This window comes from Balaenoptera acutorostrata, chromosome 2 (assembly GCF_949987535.1).
Source record: "Balaenoptera acutorostrata chromosome 2, mBalAcu1.1, whole genome shotgun sequence".
NCBI lineage: Eukaryota > Metazoa > Chordata > Mammalia > Artiodactyla > Balaenopteridae > Balaenoptera > Balaenoptera acutorostrata.
In genome coordinates this window covers 170,884,678-170,907,162 of record NC_080065.1, presented here as the reverse complement: position 1 = coordinate 170,907,162, position 22,485 = coordinate 170,884,678, and the positions used below count along the sequence as shown (strand labels likewise).

General features: G+C 38.2%; 1 protein-coding gene across 1 annotated transcript; it reads right to left on the bottom strand.

Moving 5' to 3' along the window:
• Positions 1 to 108: 108 nt before the first annotated feature.
• LOC103015088 (vomeronasal type-1 receptor 5) lies at positions 109 to 15,780 on the bottom strand. The gene is given in 9 exon segments (XM_057540447.1): positions 109 to 125; positions 858 to 921; positions 14,426 to 14,686; positions 14,688 to 14,743; positions 14,746 to 14,837; positions 14,881 to 15,063; positions 15,065 to 15,331; positions 15,333 to 15,447; positions 15,702 to 15,780. Coding segments are annotated over 9 exon segments (1,134 nt in total).
• Positions 15,781 to 22,485: the final 6,705 nt, after the last annotated feature.

Below are 22,485 nucleotides of genomic sequence, written 5' to 3'. Positions count from 1 at the left end.
TGACTTTAGTGTTACTGGTTAGAAGAATGACAAGAGAGAGACTTTTTCAGGAGGATACAAGAAAAGGCAATGCCTGGATTCAATCAGCCTTAGAGCTGGGGCCCTGGACTAATATCCAGAACTATCTAAAAAGCACAAGTCACCAGTTCCACTCAGAAATAGCCCTAGTGTAGAAGTGATGTCACCAAGATGATAAAGTAGGAAACCCCAACCTCTATCTCTCCACAAAGGTCAGCAATTAGACAGCTATCCATAAACAAAACAGCTCTGGGAGAGCTCAGGATTCCACTTAAGAAAGTTCAGCAACACAGTGAAACAAACAAACAAACAAAAAACCCTGGGAATAACTGTATAAAGATAGAAAGAACAGTTTTATTTTGCCTGCATCATCCCAACCCCAGACTGGCACTGCTCATTGCCAAGAGAAAACTCCCCATCTGGAAAGAGTTTCTTTCACTGACAAGGGAAGAGTGGAGGAAGCAACCAGCTTCCCAAGCTGGCACCACATTAGGTCTCACTTAGGTTACATCCCACCCACAGAATGACAAAATTGAGATGTATAAGGATGGCTAGAAACAAGAATGAATATCAGGGGATACCAATAACAGCCATGCAACAAGAGTGACCACAATTCCTAGGGACCTACTCTGCAGAAAAACCCATCAACTTTTGCCACTGAAGAAACCAATGGCCAGCAGAGCTGCTGTGGTCCACCTTCAGATTTAACTGGCTTTCACCCCACAAATACCAGTCACTGAGTCTCTTCCCACTCTCTCTCCCACACCCACACCCAACAGTTACTTGTAGGCCTAGATCTGGCTCTGTCTCCTGTCACTGGCCTGCACCACAGGGCTTACCTGCATCTAGCACCTTCAGCTGTATATCTGCATGATCAGGTTCAACTTCAGTCACTGACACCCACTGCCATGCACACATGGCAAGAACTTGCAGTCACAGGAATGCACGCTGACAGCTAGGGCCCCCACAGCTGCCAGTGTGCCCACAGTTGGACCAGGTCCTTGTTATTGGCCACTGCCTACCACTATGTGTACATTAGAAGTCGGCCACTGCTACTCATAGGCACTTAGAGCTGGCATCCACAAATGAGTATGTGCACACCACTATTCTGACAACCACTGCCTACTCTGGTCCTAGCCACTAGACTGGGAGCAAAGTTGAGGATCACAAACACGCTTGCAGCCACTGCAGACCCCTGGCAGTGCTTGCCAAGGACCACAGAGTTGTTGATGCTGTGGATCACAGCAGCCTGACCCAACAAAATATTACACACGTCCCAGACTCAGAGCCACAACACACCAAACTGCACTTGGTGATGTGCACCACTAAACCTAGGGTCACTGGATGCTCCAGCATGTTCCAACATGCAGGTAAAGGTTTTTCATCACAGAAATCAGTCCATAAAGTCAGAGGTGACTGCTTTGTCAAATACATAGGTAACTATACAAGGTGACAAGAAGTTTAAAAATCAGAGAAAATGACACCATGAAAGGAACACAGTAAACTTACAATAACTGACCCAAAGAAATGGAGATACATAAATAGCCCAACAAAGTATTCAAAATAATTTTTCTAAAGATGTTCAGAAAGCTATAAGAAAACACAGATGCACAAGTTAACAAAGTCAGGAAAACAATACAAAAACAAAATGAGAAGTCAATAATGAGATAGAAAACATTAAAAAGCACTAAAAAGAAATTTTGGAGCTGAAGAATACAATGACTGGCTTGGAGAATTTAATAGAGTGATTCAACATCAGATAGGACAAAGCAGAAGGAAGAATAAGTCAGCTGATGCTTTTGAAATTATCCAGTCAGAGAAGCAAAAAGAAAAATGAAAACAAATGAAAAAAGTCTATAGGACTTATGGGACACCATTAGTACAACTAATCTAGGTATCCGTGGAATACCAGAAGGAGCAGAGAGGGAGATTAATAATTTAAAGAAATAATGGTGGAAAACTTCGCAAACCTAGGGAGAGATTTGAACATCAAAGTTTGTAAACTAATAAGTGACCCCCAAAATACAATCCCAAACAATATTCTCAGGTGACTTCAGCATCATGTTGCTATGTGTCATTCCTCTTTTCTTTCCCCTTTGATTAACAACTAAATGAAGATCCATAACCAAACATAAATGCCTCTACACATTACACCAGGGCACCTGGAAGATTTCTATCCCCCTGTGCAACCTAAAGTGGGAGGATAGGACCTTGGTGGGAGCTACAGAACCAAGGGAGTTGGTGAGCCTGCCCCACTCCCACTTGCTGCAATCAGAAAAAAAGGAAGCTAGAGAATACAAAATTGGGTGAATACCTACAGGCACTAGAGAATTCGTGGAGGTCCAGCCTGCCTGAGAGGAGAATTTGGCATGCCATCAGAGCAGAATAGAGATAAGTTTGGAGGCAGAGGAGAGGGTGGACACTTGCCAAGTGTCACCCAGGGTGACACTGCAAGGGGCTGAGCTTTTAGCAGCAGCTTCTCCAGCAGAGGTGGTGGGAAGCAGCAGCCTCTCCTACAGAGCAAGAAGAAAGCAAAATTGGTGAGCTGCAACAGTTGTGTGAGTTGCAGGTAGAAGGACCTATTTTTCTCCAGCAGCACCCATATTTCTGAGGAAAAAATTCCGTGGCTGAGAGGAGTGAGAGAAAAAGAAGGAAAGCAGATAAAAATAGCAAAGGAAATTGAAGGAACACATTTCCTTTGGATGCATTTCCTCCTGTCTGCTTTGGGACTTCAACAGGAGGTCTGCCCATGGACTTCTAGATGTGCCCCACTCAACGATCCCCCCACCAGTCCATGTGCACCCACAAAGCTTCAGGTTCTAAACCCACACCTCCCCACACTCTGCTGCTGGCTCTGTGTGTGCACTCAAGGGCATCCACAAAAGCCAGCTCTGGAAAAAGGAACAACAAACTTGCACATATAGCACCACCACCTGGAATAGAAAAGAAAAGTTTCTAATAGCCAATCTGTTGAATTGTAAGAACAAAAGAAGACATTAAAAAATCTTAAGGAGTTGTCTACTACTTCACTTGTGAAAGCAGAAGGACATACTTTCAAAAAGAATTTTTAAAATCAAGGAAACATGGTATCACAAAAGGAAAATGATCATTCTCCAGCAACCAAAGTCAAGGCATGAAATATTTTGATCTAACTGATAAAGAATTCAAAATAGCCATTATGAAGAAATTCAGTGAGCTACAAGAAAACTCAGAAAGACATTTTAGTAAACTCAGGAATAAAATTAATAAAATTAATGAAGGGGCGTTTTACTAAAGGTATTGAAATTATTAAGAACAAAAAAAAGAACCAAACAGAAATTCTGAAGCTGAAGAATTCAATATTGAGATAAAGATTGAAATAGAGAATATTGCTAACAGGGCAGACCAGATCAAACAAAGAATAAGTGAGTTGGAGGATAGGAATATAGAAATAATTCAATTATAAGAGGAGAGAAAACTCAGATTTTTAAAAAGTAAAGAAATTCTGTGAGAGCTATTGGATTTAATCAGAAGAGCAAATATAAGAATAATTGGTGTACCAGAAGAGAAGTAGAAAGAGACAGAAAGTTTATTTAAAGAAATAATAGCTGAGAACTTCCCAAACATGGAGAAGGACTTGGATATCCAAGCCCATGAAGCTAATAGAACACCTTATTATCTCAATGCAAAAAGACCTTCTCCAAGGCATATTATAATAAAACTGTCAAAAATCAATGATTAAGAAAGGATCTTTACCGAGAAATTCTAGTTCTGGGTATTTATCCAAAGAAAACAAAAACACTAGCTCAAAAAGATATATGCACCCCCATGTTCATTGCAGCATCATTTACAATAATCAAACCATGAAAACCTAAATTTCCATTTGACAGATGAATGGGTAAGGAAAATGTGATACACAGACATATAGACATAAATATTATTCAGCCATTTAAAAAGATGAAATCTTGTCATTTGTGGCAACATGGATAGACCTCAAGGACATTATGCTAAGTGAAATAAGTCAAACAGAGAAAGACAAAACCATATGATTTCTCTTATATGTGGAGTTAAAAAAAAAAAACTCATAGATACAGAAAACAGATAGGTAATTGCCATAAGCTAGAGTAGGGTAGTAGGATGGGGGAGGGAATTGATGGAAGGAATCAAAAGGTTAAAAAAAAGAAAAAGAATCTTAAAGGCAGTGAAAGAAAAAAGGAAAGTAACTGACAAAGGAATTCCCATTAGGCTATCAGTGGATTTCTCAGCAGAAATCCTACAAGCCAGGAGAGAGTGAAATGACATATTCAGAATGTTAAAAGATAAAAATTTCCTGTCAAGAATATTTTATCCAGAAAAGTTATCCTTCAGATATGAAAAAGAAATAAAGGCTTCCCATATAAACAAAAGTTGAGGGAGTTCACCACCACTAGATCTGCCTTGAAAGAAATGCTAAAAGGAGTTCTATAAGCTGAAGTGAAAAGACATCAATCAGCAACATAAAGACATATGACAGTACACAACACTCTGGTAATGGTGAAAATAGACAGTCATAATTAGAAAACTATAACTCTCTATTAGAATGGCATGTCAACCACCTACTTATAGTATAAATGTTAAAGGATAAGATCATTATAAATAACTATGAATACTATAATTTGTTAATGAATACACAGTATAAAAAGAGGTAAACTTTTACATCAAAAATATATAAGGGGAGCAGTAAAAGGGTGGAACCTTTATTAGATAAACAAATATATGTTGCTATCTGCATAAAATGGGCAGTTTTATGTATGAGATGTTTTATGTAAGCCTTATGGTAACCACAAAGCAAAATTCTAGAGTAGATTCACTAGACATAAAAAAGAGGAGATAGAGTGTACCATCATAGAAAACCACCAATTTACAAAGGTAGGCAGAAACACAGGGGGGGAAAAAAACCACTGGAGATACAAAACAAAGGAGAAGGCAAACAATAAGATGGCAGTGGTAGGTCCTTACATATCAATAATTACTCTAAATGAAAATGGATTTAATTCAATCCGAAGGCACAGAGTGGCTGGATGGATAAGAAAAGCAAGACCCAAGTATGTATTGCCTACAGGAGACCTATTTCATCTGGGGAAATGGGTTGATAATATTTCCCAAAAAAGGGATGGAAGATAATATTCCAAATAAGTGGCAACCAAAAATGGTGACAAGAGACAAAGAAGGTCATTATATAATGATAAATGGGTCAATACATCTAAAAGATACAAGAGTTATGAATATATACACACCCTATCTGAAGGGAGAAATGGACAATACAGTAATAGCAGGGGGCTTCAATACCCCACTATCAACAATGGATAGAACATGAGACAGAAAATCAACAAGGAAACATTGGAATTGAACCCTCCTTTGGACCAAATAGGATCAACAGACATATACAGAATATTCCATCCAACAGCAACAGAATATACATTCTTATCAAGTCCACATGGAATATTCTCCAGGATAGATTGTATGACAGGACATAAAACAAGACTCAGAAAATTTAAGAAAATTGAAGTCATACCAACAATCTTTTCTGACCACAATAGTATGAAGCTAGACATCAAAAACAAGAGGAAAGATGGAAAAATCTACAAATATATGGAAATTAAACAACACAATATTGAACAACGTATGAGTCAAAGAAGAATTCAAACGGAAAAATTTTAAATATCTTGGAAAAACACAAAGGAAGCACAATATACCAAAATATATAGGATGCAGCAAAAGCAATTCTAAGAGGAAAGTTCATAGTGATAAAGATCTTCCTTAAGAAAAAAGAAAGATCTCAAATAACCTAACTTTACACTTCAAGGAACTAGAAAAAGAAGAAAAAGTAAGACCAAAGTTAGCTGAAGAAAAGAGATAACAAAGATCAAAGCAGAAATAAATGAAAAGAAGGGAGAAAGCAATAGAAAATATCAATCTAATCATGAGTTGGGGTTTTTTGAAAAGAAAGTATCAGAACTTTAGCTAAACTTACCAAGAAGAAAAAAGAGAGAGAGAGAAGACTCAAATGAAATCAGAAACGAGAGAGGAGACATTCCAACTGATACCAAAGAAATACAAAGGATCACAAGAAACTACTATAAACAATTATACACCAACAACAGGACAACCTAGAAGAAATGGATAAATTCCTAGAATCATACAACCTACCAAGACGTAAGCATGATTTTTTTTTTTTATAGAATTTACTCTTTTTTTTTTATTTTTTATTTTATTTATTTATTTATTTATATTTATTTTTGGCTGTGCTGGGTCTTCGGTTCGTGCGAGGGCTTTCTCTAGTTGCGGCAAGTGGGGGCCACTCTTCATCGCGGTGCGGGGACCGCTCTTCATCGCGGTGCGCGGGCCTTTCACTATCGCGGCCCCTCCCGTTGCGGGGCACAGGCTCCAGACGCGCAGGCTCAGCAGCTGTGGCTCACGGGCCCAGCTGCTCCGTGGCATGTGGGATCTTCCCAGACCAGGGCTCGAACCCGTGTCTCCTGCATTAGCAGGCAGATTCTCAACCACTGCGCCACCAGGGAAGCCCCGTAAGCATGATTTTTAAAGTTGGGTATTCATAAACAGACACAGCATAGTTAATAGGAACACCAATGTTTAGAGAAAAAATGAATTTAGGCAAAACAGAGGAAAGCAAGCTACCTAAAAAAATATCGTGAGTTTCAGTACAATTTACAAAATCTCTAATGGAAGCCAAGAGAAAAGAAAATATTATCTTAAAACTGTAAGAAATTTTAAACATAAAACTATATATAGCAAACCTCTTTAACTGTGTATTCATATGTGTAGTTTTACTTATTAAAATTTATTTATAACCCCCAAAACAATATTCACAGTATTTCTATAATGATTCAGAAATGTGCATAGAAAAGCAAAAAACTTGAGCTATCTGATATGTACATTCCCCACAAAAGTCAACAAGGCAATGCTCCATCTTCTTGTTTCAGCTTTTATAAAGTAAACAAGGTCATTTTTGTGAAATATTTAGAGCCACAATTTTGCGTTTTGGTGATTTTCCTGTTTAAGATCGCCCCCAAGTGTAGTGCTGATGTGCTGTCTAGTGTGACTAAGCATGGATGTCTGTGATGTGCCTTACCAAAAACATTATATGTTACACTCACCTTGAGGCATGAGTTACAGTGCTGTTGACCATGAGTTCAATGTAAATTAATAATAAATATTAAATAATAAATAAAAATAAATATGAAAAAATAAACATATTAAAGACAATAAATTGTCTTTAAACAGAAATACACATAAAACACGGTTATGTATTTATCAATTGATAAAAATGTTGTGACCCCAGGGCCACACTAACCTAACCTTGCATTTCTTCTAGGAACAATGAATCAGTATCTGCTAATTCAGTGTTTTAAGTAACATTGTAGAACATAACTCCCACAAATAATGAGAATCAACTATACTTTTTGACTTTAAGAAATCAAGAAAAGGGACTTCCCTGGAGGTCCAGTGTTTAAGACTCTGCACTTCCACTGCAGGGGGCACAGGCTCAACCCCTGGTTGGGGAAATAAGATCCTGCATGCTGCAGTTCCCCATGTTGCATGGCATGGATAAAAAAAACCCAAAACAAAACAAGAAAAGTTAGACACTTTAGATCAAGAGGGAGAATTTATCTATAATCAATGTTTAATAAAATACTTCCCAATAATTTAATTGAAGAAAAAGACAAAGGTTCCAGAAGTCTAGTCTGAGATGCAAAAATGAATGGAAAGCAAATAAAAGCCTATAGATATAATTGGTGTGTACAATTGACTCAATTGTATTGGCCAACCACATTACAAAGGTTAATATAACAAATATAACAGAGAATTTGTAATAACTCTCAATGAATTTATTTATTCAGAAAAATAACCTGTAAAATTATTTGGGGACTGTTAAATTATATTAGTTATAAATTTCCATTAATTTTTTTTGAACTTTATTACTTCTTCCCCCAAAGAGTTTGCACAATCTTTTTTTTTTGAATTTTATTTTATTTATTGTTTTATACAGCAGGTTCTTATTAGTCATCAATTTTATACACATCAGTGTATACATGTCAATCCCAATCGCCCAATTCATCACACCCTCACCCCCACCTGCCCCCGCGGCTTTCCCCTCTTGGTGTCCATACGTTTGTTCTCTACATCTGTGTCTCAATTTCTGCCCTGAAAACCGGTTCATCTGTACCATTTTTCTAGGTTCCACATATATGCGTTAATATACGATATATGTTTTTCTCTTTCTGACTTACTTCACTCTGTATGACAGTCTCTAGATCCATCCACGTCTCAACAAATGACCCAATTTCGTTTCTTTTTATGGCTGAGTAACATTCCATTGTATATATGTACCACAGCCTCCTTTTTTTTTTTTTTAACATCTTTATTGGAGTATAATTGCTTTACAATGGTGTGTTAGTTTCTGCTTTATAACAAAGTGAATCAGTTATACATATACATATGTCCCCATATCTCTTCCCTCTTGCATCTCCCTCCCTCCCACCCTCCCTATCCCACCCCTCTAGGTTGTCACAAAGCACCAAGCTGATCTCCCTGTGCTGTGAGGCTGCTTCCCACTAGCTATCTATTTTACGTTTGGTAGCGTATATATGTCCATGCCACTCTCTCACTTTGTCACAGCTTACCCTTCCCCCTCCCCATATCCTCAAGTCCATTCTCTAGTAGGTCTGTGTCTTTATTCACATCTTACCACTAGGTTCTTCATGACCTCTTTTTTTTTTCCCCTTAGATTCCATATATATGTGTTAGCATACTGTATTTGTTTTTCTCCTTCTGACTTACTTCACTCTGTATGACAGACTCTAACTCCATCCACCTCACTACAAATAACTCAATTTCGTTTCTTTTTATGGCTGAGTAATATTCCATTGTATATATGTACCACATCTTCTTTATCCATTCATCTGTCGGTGGGCATTTAGGTTGCTTCCATGACCTGGCTATTGTAAATAGTGCTGCAATGAACATTCGGGTGCATGTGTCTTTTTGAATTGTGGTTTTCTCTGGGTATATGCCCAGTAGTGGGATTGCTGGATCATATGGTAATTCTATTTTTCGTTTTTTAAGGAACCTCTATACTGTTCTCCATAGTGGCTGTATCAATTGACATTCCCACCAACAGTGCAAGAGGGTTCCCTTTTCTCCACACCCTCTCCAGCATTTGTTGTTTGTAGATTTTCTGATGAAGCCCATTCTAACTGGGGTGAGGTGATACCTCATTGTAGTTTTGATTTGCATTTCTCTAATAATTAGTGATGTTGAGCAGCTTTTCATGTGCTTCTTGGCCATCTGTATGTCTTCTTTGGAGAAATGTCTATTTAGGTCTTCTGCCCATTTTTGGATTGGGGTGTTTGTTTTTTTAATATTGAGCTGCATGAGCTGTTTATATATTTTGGAGATTAATCCTTTTTCCATTGATTCGTTTGTAAATATTTTCTCCCATTCTGAGGATTTTCTTTTCATTTTGTTTATGGTTTCCTTTGCTGTGCAAAAGCTTTTAAGTGTCATTAGGTCCCATTTGTTTATTTTTGTTTTTATTTCCATTACTCTAGGAGGTGGATCAAAAAAGATCTTGCTGTGATTTATGTCAAAGAGTGTTCTTCCTATGTTTCCTCTAAGAGTTTTATAGTGTCCAGTCTTACATTTAGGTCTCTAATCCATTTAGAGTTTATTTTTGTGTATGGTGTTAGGGAGTGTTCTAATTTCATTCTTTTACATGTAGCTGTCCAGTTTTCCCAGCACCACTTATTGAAGAGACTGTCTTTTCTCCATTGTATATCCTTGCCTCGTTTGTCATAGATTAGTTGACCATAGGTGCATGGGTTTACCTCTGGGCTTTCTATCTTGTTCCATTGATCTATGTTTCTCTTTCTGTGCCAGCACCATATTGTCTTGATTACTGTAGCTTTGTAGTATAGTCCGAAGTCAGGGAGTCTGATTCCTCCAGCTCCGTTTTTTTCCCTCAAGACTGCTTTGGTTATTCTGGGTCTTTTGTGTCTCCATACAAATTTTAAGATTTCTTGTTCTAGTTCTGTAAAAAATGCCATTGGTAATTTGATAGGGATTGCATTGAATCTGTAGATTGCTTTGGGTAGTATAGTCATTTTCACAATATTGATTCTTCCAATCCAAGAACATAGTATATCTCTCCATCTGTTGGTATCATCTTTAATTTCTTTCATCAGTGTCTTATAGTTTTCTGCATACAGGTCTTTTGTCTCCCTAGGTAGGTTTATTCCTAGGTATTTTATTCTTTTTGTTGCAGTGGTAAACAGGAGTGTTTCCTTAATTTCTCTTTCAGATTTTTCATCATTAGTGTATAGGAATGCAAGAGATTTCTGTGCATTAATTTTGTATCTGGCAACTTTACTAAATTCACTGATTAGCTCTCCTAGTTTTCTGGTGGCATCTTTAGGATTCTCTATGTATAGTATCATGTCATCTGCAAACAGTGACAGTTTTACTTCTTCTTTTACAAGTTGTATTCCCTTTATTTCTTTTTCTCCTTTGATTGCCATGGCTAGGACTTCCAAAACTATGTTGAATAATAGTGGTGAGAGTGGACATACTTGTCTTTTCCTGATCTTAGAGGAAATGCTTTCAGTTTTACACCATTGAGAATGATGTTTGCTGTGGGTTTGTCATATATGACCTTTATTATGTTGAGGTAGGTTCCCTCTATGCCCACTTTCTGGAGAGTTTTTATCAGAAATGGGTGTTGAATTGTGTCAAAAGCTTTTTCTGTGTCTATTGAGGTGATCATATGGTTTTTCTCCTTCAATTTGTTAATATGGTTTTTCACATTGATTGATTTGAGTATATTGAAGAATCCTTGCATCCCTGGGATAAATCCCACTTGATCATGGTGTATGATCCTTTTAATGTGCTGTTGGATTCTGTTTGCTAGTATTTTGTTGAGGAGTTTTGCATCTATATTCATCAGTGATATTGGTCTGTAATTTTCTTTTTTTGTAGTATCTTTGTCTGGTTTTGGTATCAGGGTGATGGTGGCCTCATAGAATGAGTTTGGGAGTGTCCCTTCCTCTGCAATTTTTTGGAAGAGTTTGAGAAGGATGGGTGCTAGCTCTTCTCTAAATGTTTGACAGAATTCACCTGTGAAGCCATCTGGTCCTGGACTTTTGTTTGTTGGAAGATTTTTAATCACAGTTTCAATTTCATTTCTTGTGATTGGTCTGTTCATATTTTCTATTTCTTCCTGGTTGAGTCATGGAAGGTTATACCTTTCTAAGAATTTGTCCATTTCTTCCAGGTTGTCCATTTTATTGACATAGAGTTGCTTGTAGCAGTCTCTTAGGATGCTTTGTATTTCTGCAGTGTCTGTTGTGACTTCTCCTTTTTCATTTCTAATTTTATTGATCTGAGTCCTCTCCCTCTTTTTCTTGATGAGTCTGGCTAATGGTTTATCAATTTTGTTTATCTCCTCAAAGAACCAGCTCTTAGTTTCATTGATCTTTGCTATTGTTTTCTTTGTTTCTATTTCTTTTATTTCTGCTCTGATCTTTATGATTTCTTTCCTTCTGCTAACTTTGGGTCTTGTTTGTTCTTCTTTCTCTAGTTCCTTTAGGTGTAAGGTTAGATTGTTTATTTGAGATTTTTCTTGTTTCTCGAGGTAGGCTTGTATAGCTATAAACTTCCCTCTTAGAACTGCTTTTGCTGCATCCCATAGGTTTTAGATTGTCGTGTTTTCATTGTCATTTGACTCTACGTATTTTTTTATTCTTCTTTGATTTCTTCAGTGATCTCTTGGTTATTCAGTAATGTAGAGTTTAGCCTCCATGTGTTTGTGTTTTTTACGTTTTTCCCCTGTAATTCATTTCTAATCTCATAGTGTTGTGGTCAGAAAAGATGCTTGATATGATTTCAATTTTCTTAAATTTACTGAGGCTTGATTTGTGACCCAAGATGTGATCTATCCTGGAGAATGTTCCAAGCGCACTTGAGAAGAAATTGTAATCTGCTGTTTTTGGGTGGAATGTCCTGTAAATATCAGTTAATTCTATCTAGTCTATTGTGCCTTTTAAAGCTTCTGTTTCCTTATTTATTTTCATTTTGGATGATCTGTCCTTTGGTGTAAGTGAGGTGTTAAAGTCTCCCACTATTTTTGTGTTACTGTCAATTTCCTATTTTACAGCTGTTAGCAGTTGCCTTATGTATTGAGGTGCTCCTATATTGGGTGCATATATATTTATAATTGTTATATCTTCTTCTTGGATTGATCCCTTGATCATTATGTAGTGTCCTTCCTTGTCTCTTGTAACATTCTTTATTTTAAAGTCTATATTATGTGATATGAGTATTGCTACTCCAGCTTCCTTTTGATTTCCATTTGCATGGAATATCTTTTTCCATCCTCTCACTTTCAGTCTGTATGTGTCCCTAGGTCTGAAGTGGGTCTCTTGTAGACAGCATATATATGGGTCTTGTTTTTGTATCCATTCAGCAAGCCTGTGTCTTTTGGTTGGAGCATTTAATCCATTCACGTTTAAGGTAATTATCGATATGTATGTTCCTATGACCATTTTCTTAATTGCTTTGGGTTTGTTTTTGTAGATCCTTTTCTTCTCTTGTGTTTCCCACTTAGAGCTGGTTTGGTGGTGCTGAATTCTCTTAGCTTTTGCTTGTCTGTAAAGCTTTTGATTTCTCCATCGAATCTGAATGATATCCTTGCTGGGTAGAGTAATCTTGGTTGTAGGTTCTTCCCTTTCATCACCTTAAGTATATCATGCCACTGCCTTCTGGCTTGTAGAGTTTCTGCTGAGAAATCAGCTGTTAACCTTATGGGAGTTCCCTGGTATGTTATTTGTCATTTTTCCCTTGCTGCTTTATAATTTTTCTTTGTCTTTAATTTTTGCCAATTTGATTACTATGTGTCTCAGTGTGTTTCTCCTTGGGTTTATCCTGTATGGGACTTGCTGAGCTTCCTGGACTTGGATGGCTATTTTCTTTCCCATGTTAGGGAAGTTTTCGACTATAACCTGTGCAAATATTTTCTCTGGTCCTTTCTCTCTCTCTTCTCCTTCTGGGACCCTTACAATGTGAATGTTGTTGCGTTTAATGTTGTCCCAGAGGTCTCTTAGGCTGTCTTCATTTCTTTTCAATATTTTTTCTTTATTCTGTTCCGCAGCAGTGAATTCCACCCTTCTGTCTTCCAGGTCACTTATCCATTCTTCTGCCTCAGTTATTCTGCTATTGATTCCTTCTAGTGTAGTTTTCATTTTCATTATTGTATTGTTCATCTCTGTTTGTTTGTTCTTTAATTCTTCTAGGTCTTTGTTAAACATTTCTTGCATCTTCTCTATCGTTGCCTCCATTCATTTTCCGAGGTCCTGGATCATCTTCACTATCATTATTCTAAATTCTTTTTCTGGAAGGTTGCCTATCTCCACTTCATTTAGTTGTTTTTCTGTGGTTTTATCTTGTTCCTTCATCTGGTACATAGCCCTCTGCCTTTTCATCTTGTCTATCTTTTTTTTTTTTTAAACATCTTTATTGAAGTATAATTGCTTTACAATGGTGTGTTAGTTTCTGCTTTATAACAACATGAATCAGTTATACATATACATATGTTCCCATATCTCTTCCCTCTTGCATCTCCCTCCCTCCCACCCTCCCTATCCCACCCCTCTAGGTTGTCACAAAGCACCAAGCTGATCTCCCTGTGCTGTGAGGCTGCTTCCCACTAGCTATCTATTTTACATTTGGTAATGTATATATGTCCATGACACTCTCTCACCCTGTCACATCTCACCCCTCCCCCTCCCCATATCCTCAAGTCCATTCTCTAGTAGGTCTGTGTCTTTCTTCCCGTCTTGCCACTAGGTTCTTCATGACCTTTTTTCTTTTCTCTTAGATTCCATATATATGTGTTAGCATACTGTATTTGTTTTTCTCTTTCTGACTTACTTCACTCTGTATGACAGACTCTAACTCCATCCACCTCACTGCAAATACCTCCATTTCATTTCTTTTTATGGCTGAGTAATATTCCATTGTATATATGTGCCACATCTTCCTTATCCATTCATCCAATGATGGACACTTAGGTTGCTTCCATGTCCTGGCTATTGTAAATAGAGCTGCAATGAACATTTTGGTACATGACTCTTTTTGAATTATGGTTTTCTCAGGGTATATGCCCAGTAGTGGGATTGCTGGGTCGTATGGTAGTTCTATTTTTAGTTTTTTAAGGAACCTCCATACTGTTCTCCATAGTGGCTGTATCAGTTTACATTCCCACCAACAGTGCAAGAGGGTTCCCTTTTCTCCACACCCTCTCCAGCATTTGTTGTTTCTAGATTTTTTGATGATGGCCATTCTGCATCTTGTCTATCTTTATGTGAATCTGCACAGTCTTGAATATTTGCTTATCTGCATGGGTTAGCACCAAAGGACAAACTATGGCATAGCTATTGACCCCAATAATCTGGAACCACACTAATAGAGGTTTACTTCTCCATGTTATAACTACTGATAATGAGAAGGTAAAGTCCACCCAATATATGAAGACGAAACAACTCACCACCAGCAAGATGGCCTGGGAAGCCCTTTTCACTGGTGAGACTCTTGGGAAGAGGCTGGTGCTATAAAAGTGCTGGGAGAATCTCTTATTTCTCTGCAAAATAATCACTATGTAGCCACTAGAGAGGACCATTAGCCCTATGAAGTAACATCTTTCAATGTCATTAGTGTGAAAAATAAGTTTCTGTGCATATAGCTCATGGGCTAAACAGAACAGTGGTCGGTAATAAACAGAAGACTGGCTTCAGTCCCATTAGGAGTGACCACAGTAGAGTAGAAGGTTACTTATTGACAGACAGGTTGAGAACCCATGAGAAGATGCAGAATCCTAGGGGGTGATTTGGAGAAATATGTTTGAAATTTGCCAAGGAGGAACTGTTGGGGCTGATGATGATGGCCTGGAGCATGCTCAGGAAGCAGGTTGTACAAATGGAGAGACCCCTCAGCACCTTGTTTAAAAAGACAATTATACCTTACATCATTCTGAATATTCTGTGACCCAAACAAGTCTGAGGACACCAGTATTATCATGGTGAAGAGCAGCAGTATGTGGATCAAGGACAAGTGACTAATTGTCATGTCAAGGTGCTTAAACCTGTGAGTAAAAACAATGGTGAGGATGTGGAAGAGAAGAAGAAAAATGTTTGTTGAGATTCCACAGCTGGCTTGTGAATAAAAGGAGTTTCTCATGACAATGTAACTAGGAAGTTTGGTCATCTTCATAAAATATTTAAATGATATCTGTGGAGAAAAACAAGAGATCTGATGATAATAACATTATTTCTGCATGTTCCAAATTATCATCAACAATGTTCAACAATCTCTGTGATCTGGAGTCAGCAGTTTCTATACCTAAAAATATACATTGAAAATATCTATTCATTTTTACTGAACAGTAATTATTGACAATAGGATAGTGACTTCTCACATATATCTTGACACTTAGCCTATATGAATTCTGAAGTAAAACAACAAAACCTTAAGATCTGAAAACAACTAAAGCTTTCAGATTCAAATTTGGGCACTCATTTTAGTAAATGAAGCCTGGACTTCATGATGATGGTGAATGTTGCAGGAATATGCCCCAGTGTTCACCAAGGTCCCACCTTGATGGGAGCAATCAGTGCTTGTCTCCATGGCAAACCATTTACCCAATTCTGGACACCAGAGTTGGTCCTCAATCATGTACAATCATGTGATTCAGAAGCTAGTAAGTCGTTCTGCTTCAGTGGGAAGGGGAAATAAAGGAAGAAAAGGAAGGGGTATAAAGTAAAATATATCCACTCAGCAGTTCCAGGGTGAGCTTGACAGAGGTGATTGTGTTGGGACATCAAGAAAAGCAAGGAAATTAGTTGTGTGCATCTGTGTCCACAGTTGTAAAATTAGAAAATAAGAATATCCCTAGAGTCCTAGTACAGTATGAAATATATAAATTATATAAAGCATGTAAGTCAGTGTCAGAATAAAGAGATAAATCACATTAACCATGAAGTAACAGACTATTTTCTCATTATCCTGTTGGTCTATATCATCATCATTTTGTTATTTACACTATTATCTATGGGAAAAACTCTTGTTCAACAAAATAATGAGTACAAAGGTCTAAAGAATATTTGAGAGATAAAAGTAACACTGTAAGAAGAGGGTTATAGTGGCTCAGGGAAATAAGTGGTGTGTACTTCCTCAAAACAAGAAAAGCATGGAGGGAATTATTTTAAAAATCCCTGTGGCATGTGTGGAGAAGGTAAAGCTGTGCTAATTTGTTTGTGAAATATTCAACTGCAATGCACTACCAATAAATGAATGAAATCTAATTCTCCAAACCATGGCACAGGTTTTGATAATTGAATGCAAGGTTTGGTTCATAGATCTCTCCTGTTACTAAGATGTTTACAATCCCAAGGCATCTATATTATTGTGGAGAAAAAGTAGGAAAACAGAGACAGGGTAAAAGAAAACAGAGGAGTTCCACCACAAATAGAAAATAACACTCATGGAAAACCTACATTCTAGTTTTGCTTATGTTTTCCTAAACACTACAAAACTTACAAATTTTACAAAAATTACTGTGAAAGCAAAGTGTGATATCTTTTGTCAAACCATTTGCATAGTCTTATGCCCTCATTTTCTTTGCTCACAAGTGTAGTAAAATGGCATAGAGTATAATCACTTTTTCACATTAGGCCCTTGAAAGTCAGCTGAAGGAAAAAAAAGATTTTAAATCTATAATTCAGAACCAGTCAAACTCAATCTTTCCTCTCTTCTTAATGAGATCAGCTGGCATGCACACTAGAAGAGAAAGAGAAAAGAATTTTCCACTTGAATCAGTTTAAGAACTAATGGGGCTTCCCTGGTGGTGCAGTGGTTGAGAATCTGCCTGCTAATGCAGGGGACACGGGTTCGAGCCCTGGTCTGGGAAGATCCCACATGCCGCGGAGCAACTAGGCCCGTGAGCCACAACTACTGAGCCTGCGCATCTGGAGCCTGTGCTCCGCAACAAGAGAGGCCATGATAGTGAGAGGCCCATGCACCGTGATGAAGAGTGGCCCCTGCTTGCTGCAACTAAAGAAAGCCCTAGCACAGAAATGAAGACCCAACATAGCAATCAATCAATCAATCAATCAATCAATCTTAAAAAAAAAAAGAACTAATGAATCTTAAAAGCTTTTGCACAGCAAAGGAAACCATAAACAAGACAAAAAGACAACCCTCAGAATGGGAGAAAATATTTGCAAATGAAGCAACTGACAAAGGATTAATCTCTAAAATTTACAAGCAGCTCATGCAGCTCAATAACAAAAAAACAAACAACCCAATCCAAAAATTTGCAGAAGACCTAAATAAACATTTCTCCAAAGAAGATATACAGATCACCAACAAACACATAAAGAGATGCTCAACATCACTAATCATTAGAGAAATGCAAATCAAAACTACCATAAGGTATCACCTCACATCAGTCAGAATGGCCATCATCAAAAAATATACAAACAATGAATGCTGGAGAGGGCGTGGAGAAAAGGGAACCCTCTTGCACTGTTGGTGGAAATGTAAATTGATACAGCCACTATGGAGAACAGTACGGAGGTTCCTTAAAAAAGTAAAAATAGAACTACCATATGACCTAGCAATCCCACTACTGGGCATATACCCTGAGAAAACCATAATTCAAAAAGGGTCATGTACCACAATGTTCATTGCAGCTGTATTTACAATATCCAGGACATGGAAGCAACCTAAGTCACTTGGTTACAGGAACCTAAGTTCCATTCATCCACCGACAGATGAGTGGATAAAGAAGATGTGGCACATATATACAACGGAATATTACTCAGCCATAAAAAGAAATGAAATTGAGTTATTTGTAGTGAGGTGGATGGACCTAGAGTCTGTCATGCAGAGTGAAGTAAGTCAGAAAAAGAAAGACAAATACCATATGCGAACACATATATATGGAATCTAAAAAGGTTCTGATGAACCTAGGAGCAGGACAGGAATAAAGACACAGACATAGAGAATGGACTTGAGGACATGGGGAGGGGGAAGGGTAAGCTGGCACGAAGTGAAAGAGTATCACTGACATATATACACAACCAAGTGTAAAATAGATAGCTAGTGGGAAGCAGCTGCATAGCACAGGGAGATCAGCTCGGTGTTTTGTGACCACCTAGAGGGGTGGGATAGGGAGGGTGGGAGGGAGACACAAGAGGGAGGGGATATGGGGATATATGTATACATATAGCTGATTCACTTTGTTGTACAGCAGAAACTAACACAACATTGTAAAGCAGTTATACTCTAATAAAGATGTTTAAAAAAAAAGAACAACTGGAAATTTTCTTATTGTATGCCCTTAAATGTAAGGTTTTTTTTAATGTGAGTTCTATGATATTTTGTCATTTATTTTTCAGAGCCAAGAAGGAAAATTTTCTGCTATACCAAATCTGTCTTTTTATTCACCATATTTGTGGACAAGCTACAATTTTCTTCTCCTTTGGAAGCATAAAATATAGAGGATAGGTAGTTTTTAGTTAATTGTGGATGACTAAAATTGACATTTGTGATAAATCACCTGATTTTATGAATAATATTTTGATAATTAAATTACAATCTGAGTTTGAAGTACATTAAAATTTATCAATAAATAAAATATTTTGAACAAGAGAAAGGAAATTTTCCTAATTATTTTGACTTACTCTTATCCATTAATTGTGGAAACAAACTGAAATATAAAAAGTAATGGAAAGTACTTTGTCAGTCTTACCTTAGAGCTTTACATAATTTAAATAGTAAAATTAAAATGTTTCATTAAAATCTGTGGTTGACATTTTATGCTCTTTTCTAATTAAATATGAATTACTTTTCCAACTGTGCAATCAACTATATCACCAGAAAGAAGATACCTCAAGTTATATGTCATAAGCAATAAGAATTTGTTCACTAATTACAGTGATTTAAAAAATAAAAATATGATTACCTGTTAAAATCATGTTATACCATGAATTTTTAAAAATATGAAACACTATTTTGCCACATAAGTAAAATAATTCTACCACTTTCCTCCCCTTTCACAACATTGTTGGAACATTTCAAATCAAATATAATGCTCTAAAATTTTAAATAATTAAGCGAGAAGGAAGGGACACATACATAGGTCTTAGAATTTGAGGAAGTAAACATTTTTTTTAAATTATGAAATTCACCGTATTCTTCTACTCTCAAACATTTTGGTTTTTTTTTTTTATTTTATAAATTTATTTATTTATTTATTTTTGGCTGAGTTGGATCTTTGTTGCTGCACGAGGGCTTTCTCTAGTTGCGGAGATGGGGGGCTACTCTTCGTTGCGGTGCACAGGCTTCTCCTTGCAGTGGCTTCTCTTGTTGTGGAGCATGGGCTGTAGGCACATGGGCTTCAGTATTGTGGCACACGGGCTTCAGTAGTTGTGGCTCGCAGGTTCTAGAGCGCAGGCTCAGTAGTTGTGGCACACGGGCTTTGTTGCTCTGCGGCATGTGGGATCTTCCTGGACCAGGGCTTGAACCCATGTCCCCTGCATTGGCAAGCGGATCCTTAACCACTCCACCACCAGGGAAGCCCGGAAGTAAACATTTTAAAGAAACATAATGGCCTACATTTAGTATAACCAGATTCTACAAAAGATACCAGAAATAAGTACTCAAAAAGAATTAAAGGGGCTTCCCTGGTGGCGCAGTGGCTGAGAATCTGCCTGCCAATGCAGGGGACACGGGTTCGAGCCCTGGTCTGGGAAGATCCCACATGCCACGGAGCAACTGGGCCCGTGAGCCACAACTGCTGAGCCTGCGCGTCTGGAGCCTGTGCCCCGCAACGGGAGGGGCCGCGATAGTGAAAAGGCCCGCGCACCGCGATGAAGAGCGGCCCCCACACCGCGATGAAGAGTGGCCCCCACTTGCCGCAACTAGAGAAAGCCCACACACGAAAACTAAGAGACCCAACACAGTCATAAATAAATAAATAAATAAAATAAATAAAGTATAAAAAAAAAAAAAAAGAATTAAAGTCAAACGTTGTTTTTAAAGTAGCATAAAAAAAGAGTATAAGATTTCATTCATATAAATAAATAGAAATTTAGAAATTAATGGTTTCTAAAAAGTTTTTGCTTAAGTGAGCCTTTCATCTAAAGTATACCAAATTTATTCTGAGTATTCTCATAAGTCATTCTACACCTTAAGATAAAATCCTGCCACCTACATTTGCCTGGGTAGACGCTGGAGAGCAAATCACTGAAATCAAAGACTTGGATCTAAGCTTCTTTTCCCCTGCCTCCTCCTCACTGTTTCCCAGACTGGGAAATAAAGTGACACTTACCAAACGGTCCTTGAGGGTGTGTCTGTCTTGAAAAAGGAGAGTCAAGCTGCAGTTACATGGAAAGGATATCATTACCTCATTTTTTCCCAATGAGCAATTTTCATGTTACCTTTAAAGCATAGCAATGTCTGTTTGTTTTGGAAAAAAGGAGTCTCAAAAGGGGAAAAATACTTCGTTTTCAAAGTAGAGCAAAGTAAGTGGGACACCTCAGTTGAATACTTTTTAATGTTGTAACCCACAATGTACAAACCTGGGATGTTCATGTGGCTATATCATGGCAAGCAAAACAAAATCCCCACACTTTGATTCTACTTTCTGCATGGATATAATGTAAGATAAACTCGAACACATTGAGAACTGGAAATAGCAATATGAAATCATAGATTTTGACATATATTACCTAGCTTTTCTCACTGAAGTAGCTGAAAGTAAAGAGACAAGAACAATGAGCATGCTCCACAGCCCGATTTTTATTGCTAAATATCCATTTCCCTGTAAGACTAACCATAAATCCTTGAGTAAGGAATGCACAAAGTACACTTTTATCAAAAATGAATAAATTATGCCAACACTAGTGAGATTGTTCCAAAAAAAGACAGGAAAGAGTTCTGGCAGAGAACACGGTAAGAAGTGGATCACGGCCTTCTACCCCAGGGCCCTCCAGGCCCTCCGGCCTCCGGTGGGCAGGTGAACTGGAGGGACCCCCGGGACAGGCTCGGGCTGTGTCTTGTGGAGCCCTAGAGCCCTCACCACAGCTGCCCACAGGCAGGGCCCAAGCCTGGAAGCAGCAACGAACCTCTCCCCCACCCACACCTCTGCAACCTAATGGCGGCGGCCCCTCGGAGCCCCGATCCCGTCCACAACTGGGTGTCTTGACTCAATGCTGCAGGGCTTATGCAAAACCTCTGCCAGGCCACCAAGGACGTGGTGCCTTTGGGCGTTGGGAGTGGCAGGGTGAGAAGAATGGCAGCCACTCGAACGCTGTGGAGGGCCTGGGAAGGTGGGTCTACGTGGACACCAGCTCGGCCATCCTTAGGCCTTGGAGCCCACGTGGATCCAGGACCTGAGGCGAACTCTCTGTTCCAATTGGACGAGACCTCACCTCATCCGGACAATGATGGACAAAGGCCTCAATGGGCCCAGAAGGTGAGCAGAGCCCCGGTTGACGACGGGCAGAATATTAGCTGGTCATCGGGAGGCTGGTCATCGTTCTACCAAGACCTTGATGTCAGAAGATAGAAATGGTAGAATAACGTACCACATGTGGCCAATAGGAAGTGCCCACCACCCTTTGGGAATATTTACTGGTCGTTTATAGAAGGCCTGTGTATATAGTATGAAAAAGCTGCTCTCAGCTTTCCCCCCAACCTTTCAAAAGAAAACTTTCACTACATCTAAGCCTTCTAGATGTAAAGAGGTTGCCTACACATGATAGAGTTAGAAAGTCACATGTCTTGTAAATGCCCATTTGTTTTTTAAAAAAAACCATAGAAAAGAAATGTCTTCTGGAAATGACTTTTCAAAATGGAGTTGCTTGACCACCTCTAGAAGATACATCAGGAGCTACAGAGGTCCACGTTTGTTCAGTGGGTTAGAGGACATGGAATTGAAGATGTTGAGGAGGAAGAAAAGAAGGTTCTATGCCAGACTGGTCACACTTAGAAGACATTTCCATATTAGAACCATTGTTTTGTGTGTGCATTTTACTCCTCACTACTGTATATATAGTTGACAATAAGTACTTTTTTGAAACATCTAGTCTTTCTAGATGTTCTGAAGTGTCTGATATATGTTCAAAATAGAGGTAGTAAAAAGACATTTTGTAAATATCTTTTGTTAAAATTCATAAGAAATGTTGTTTTGGTGTGGGAAGTTGGCCAAACCACCTTTTTGAACAGTATGCATTGTGTTTGTTTGTGCCGTGGTTCAAGGTCGGGGGGAGGAGAAGGAAATGCAAAGATTGATTTTATGGAGCCAATAAAGACCCTTGGAAAAATCGGCCTGGTGCCTTGGTTACAGGGTTCCCAGAAGCCTTACCAGGTGAG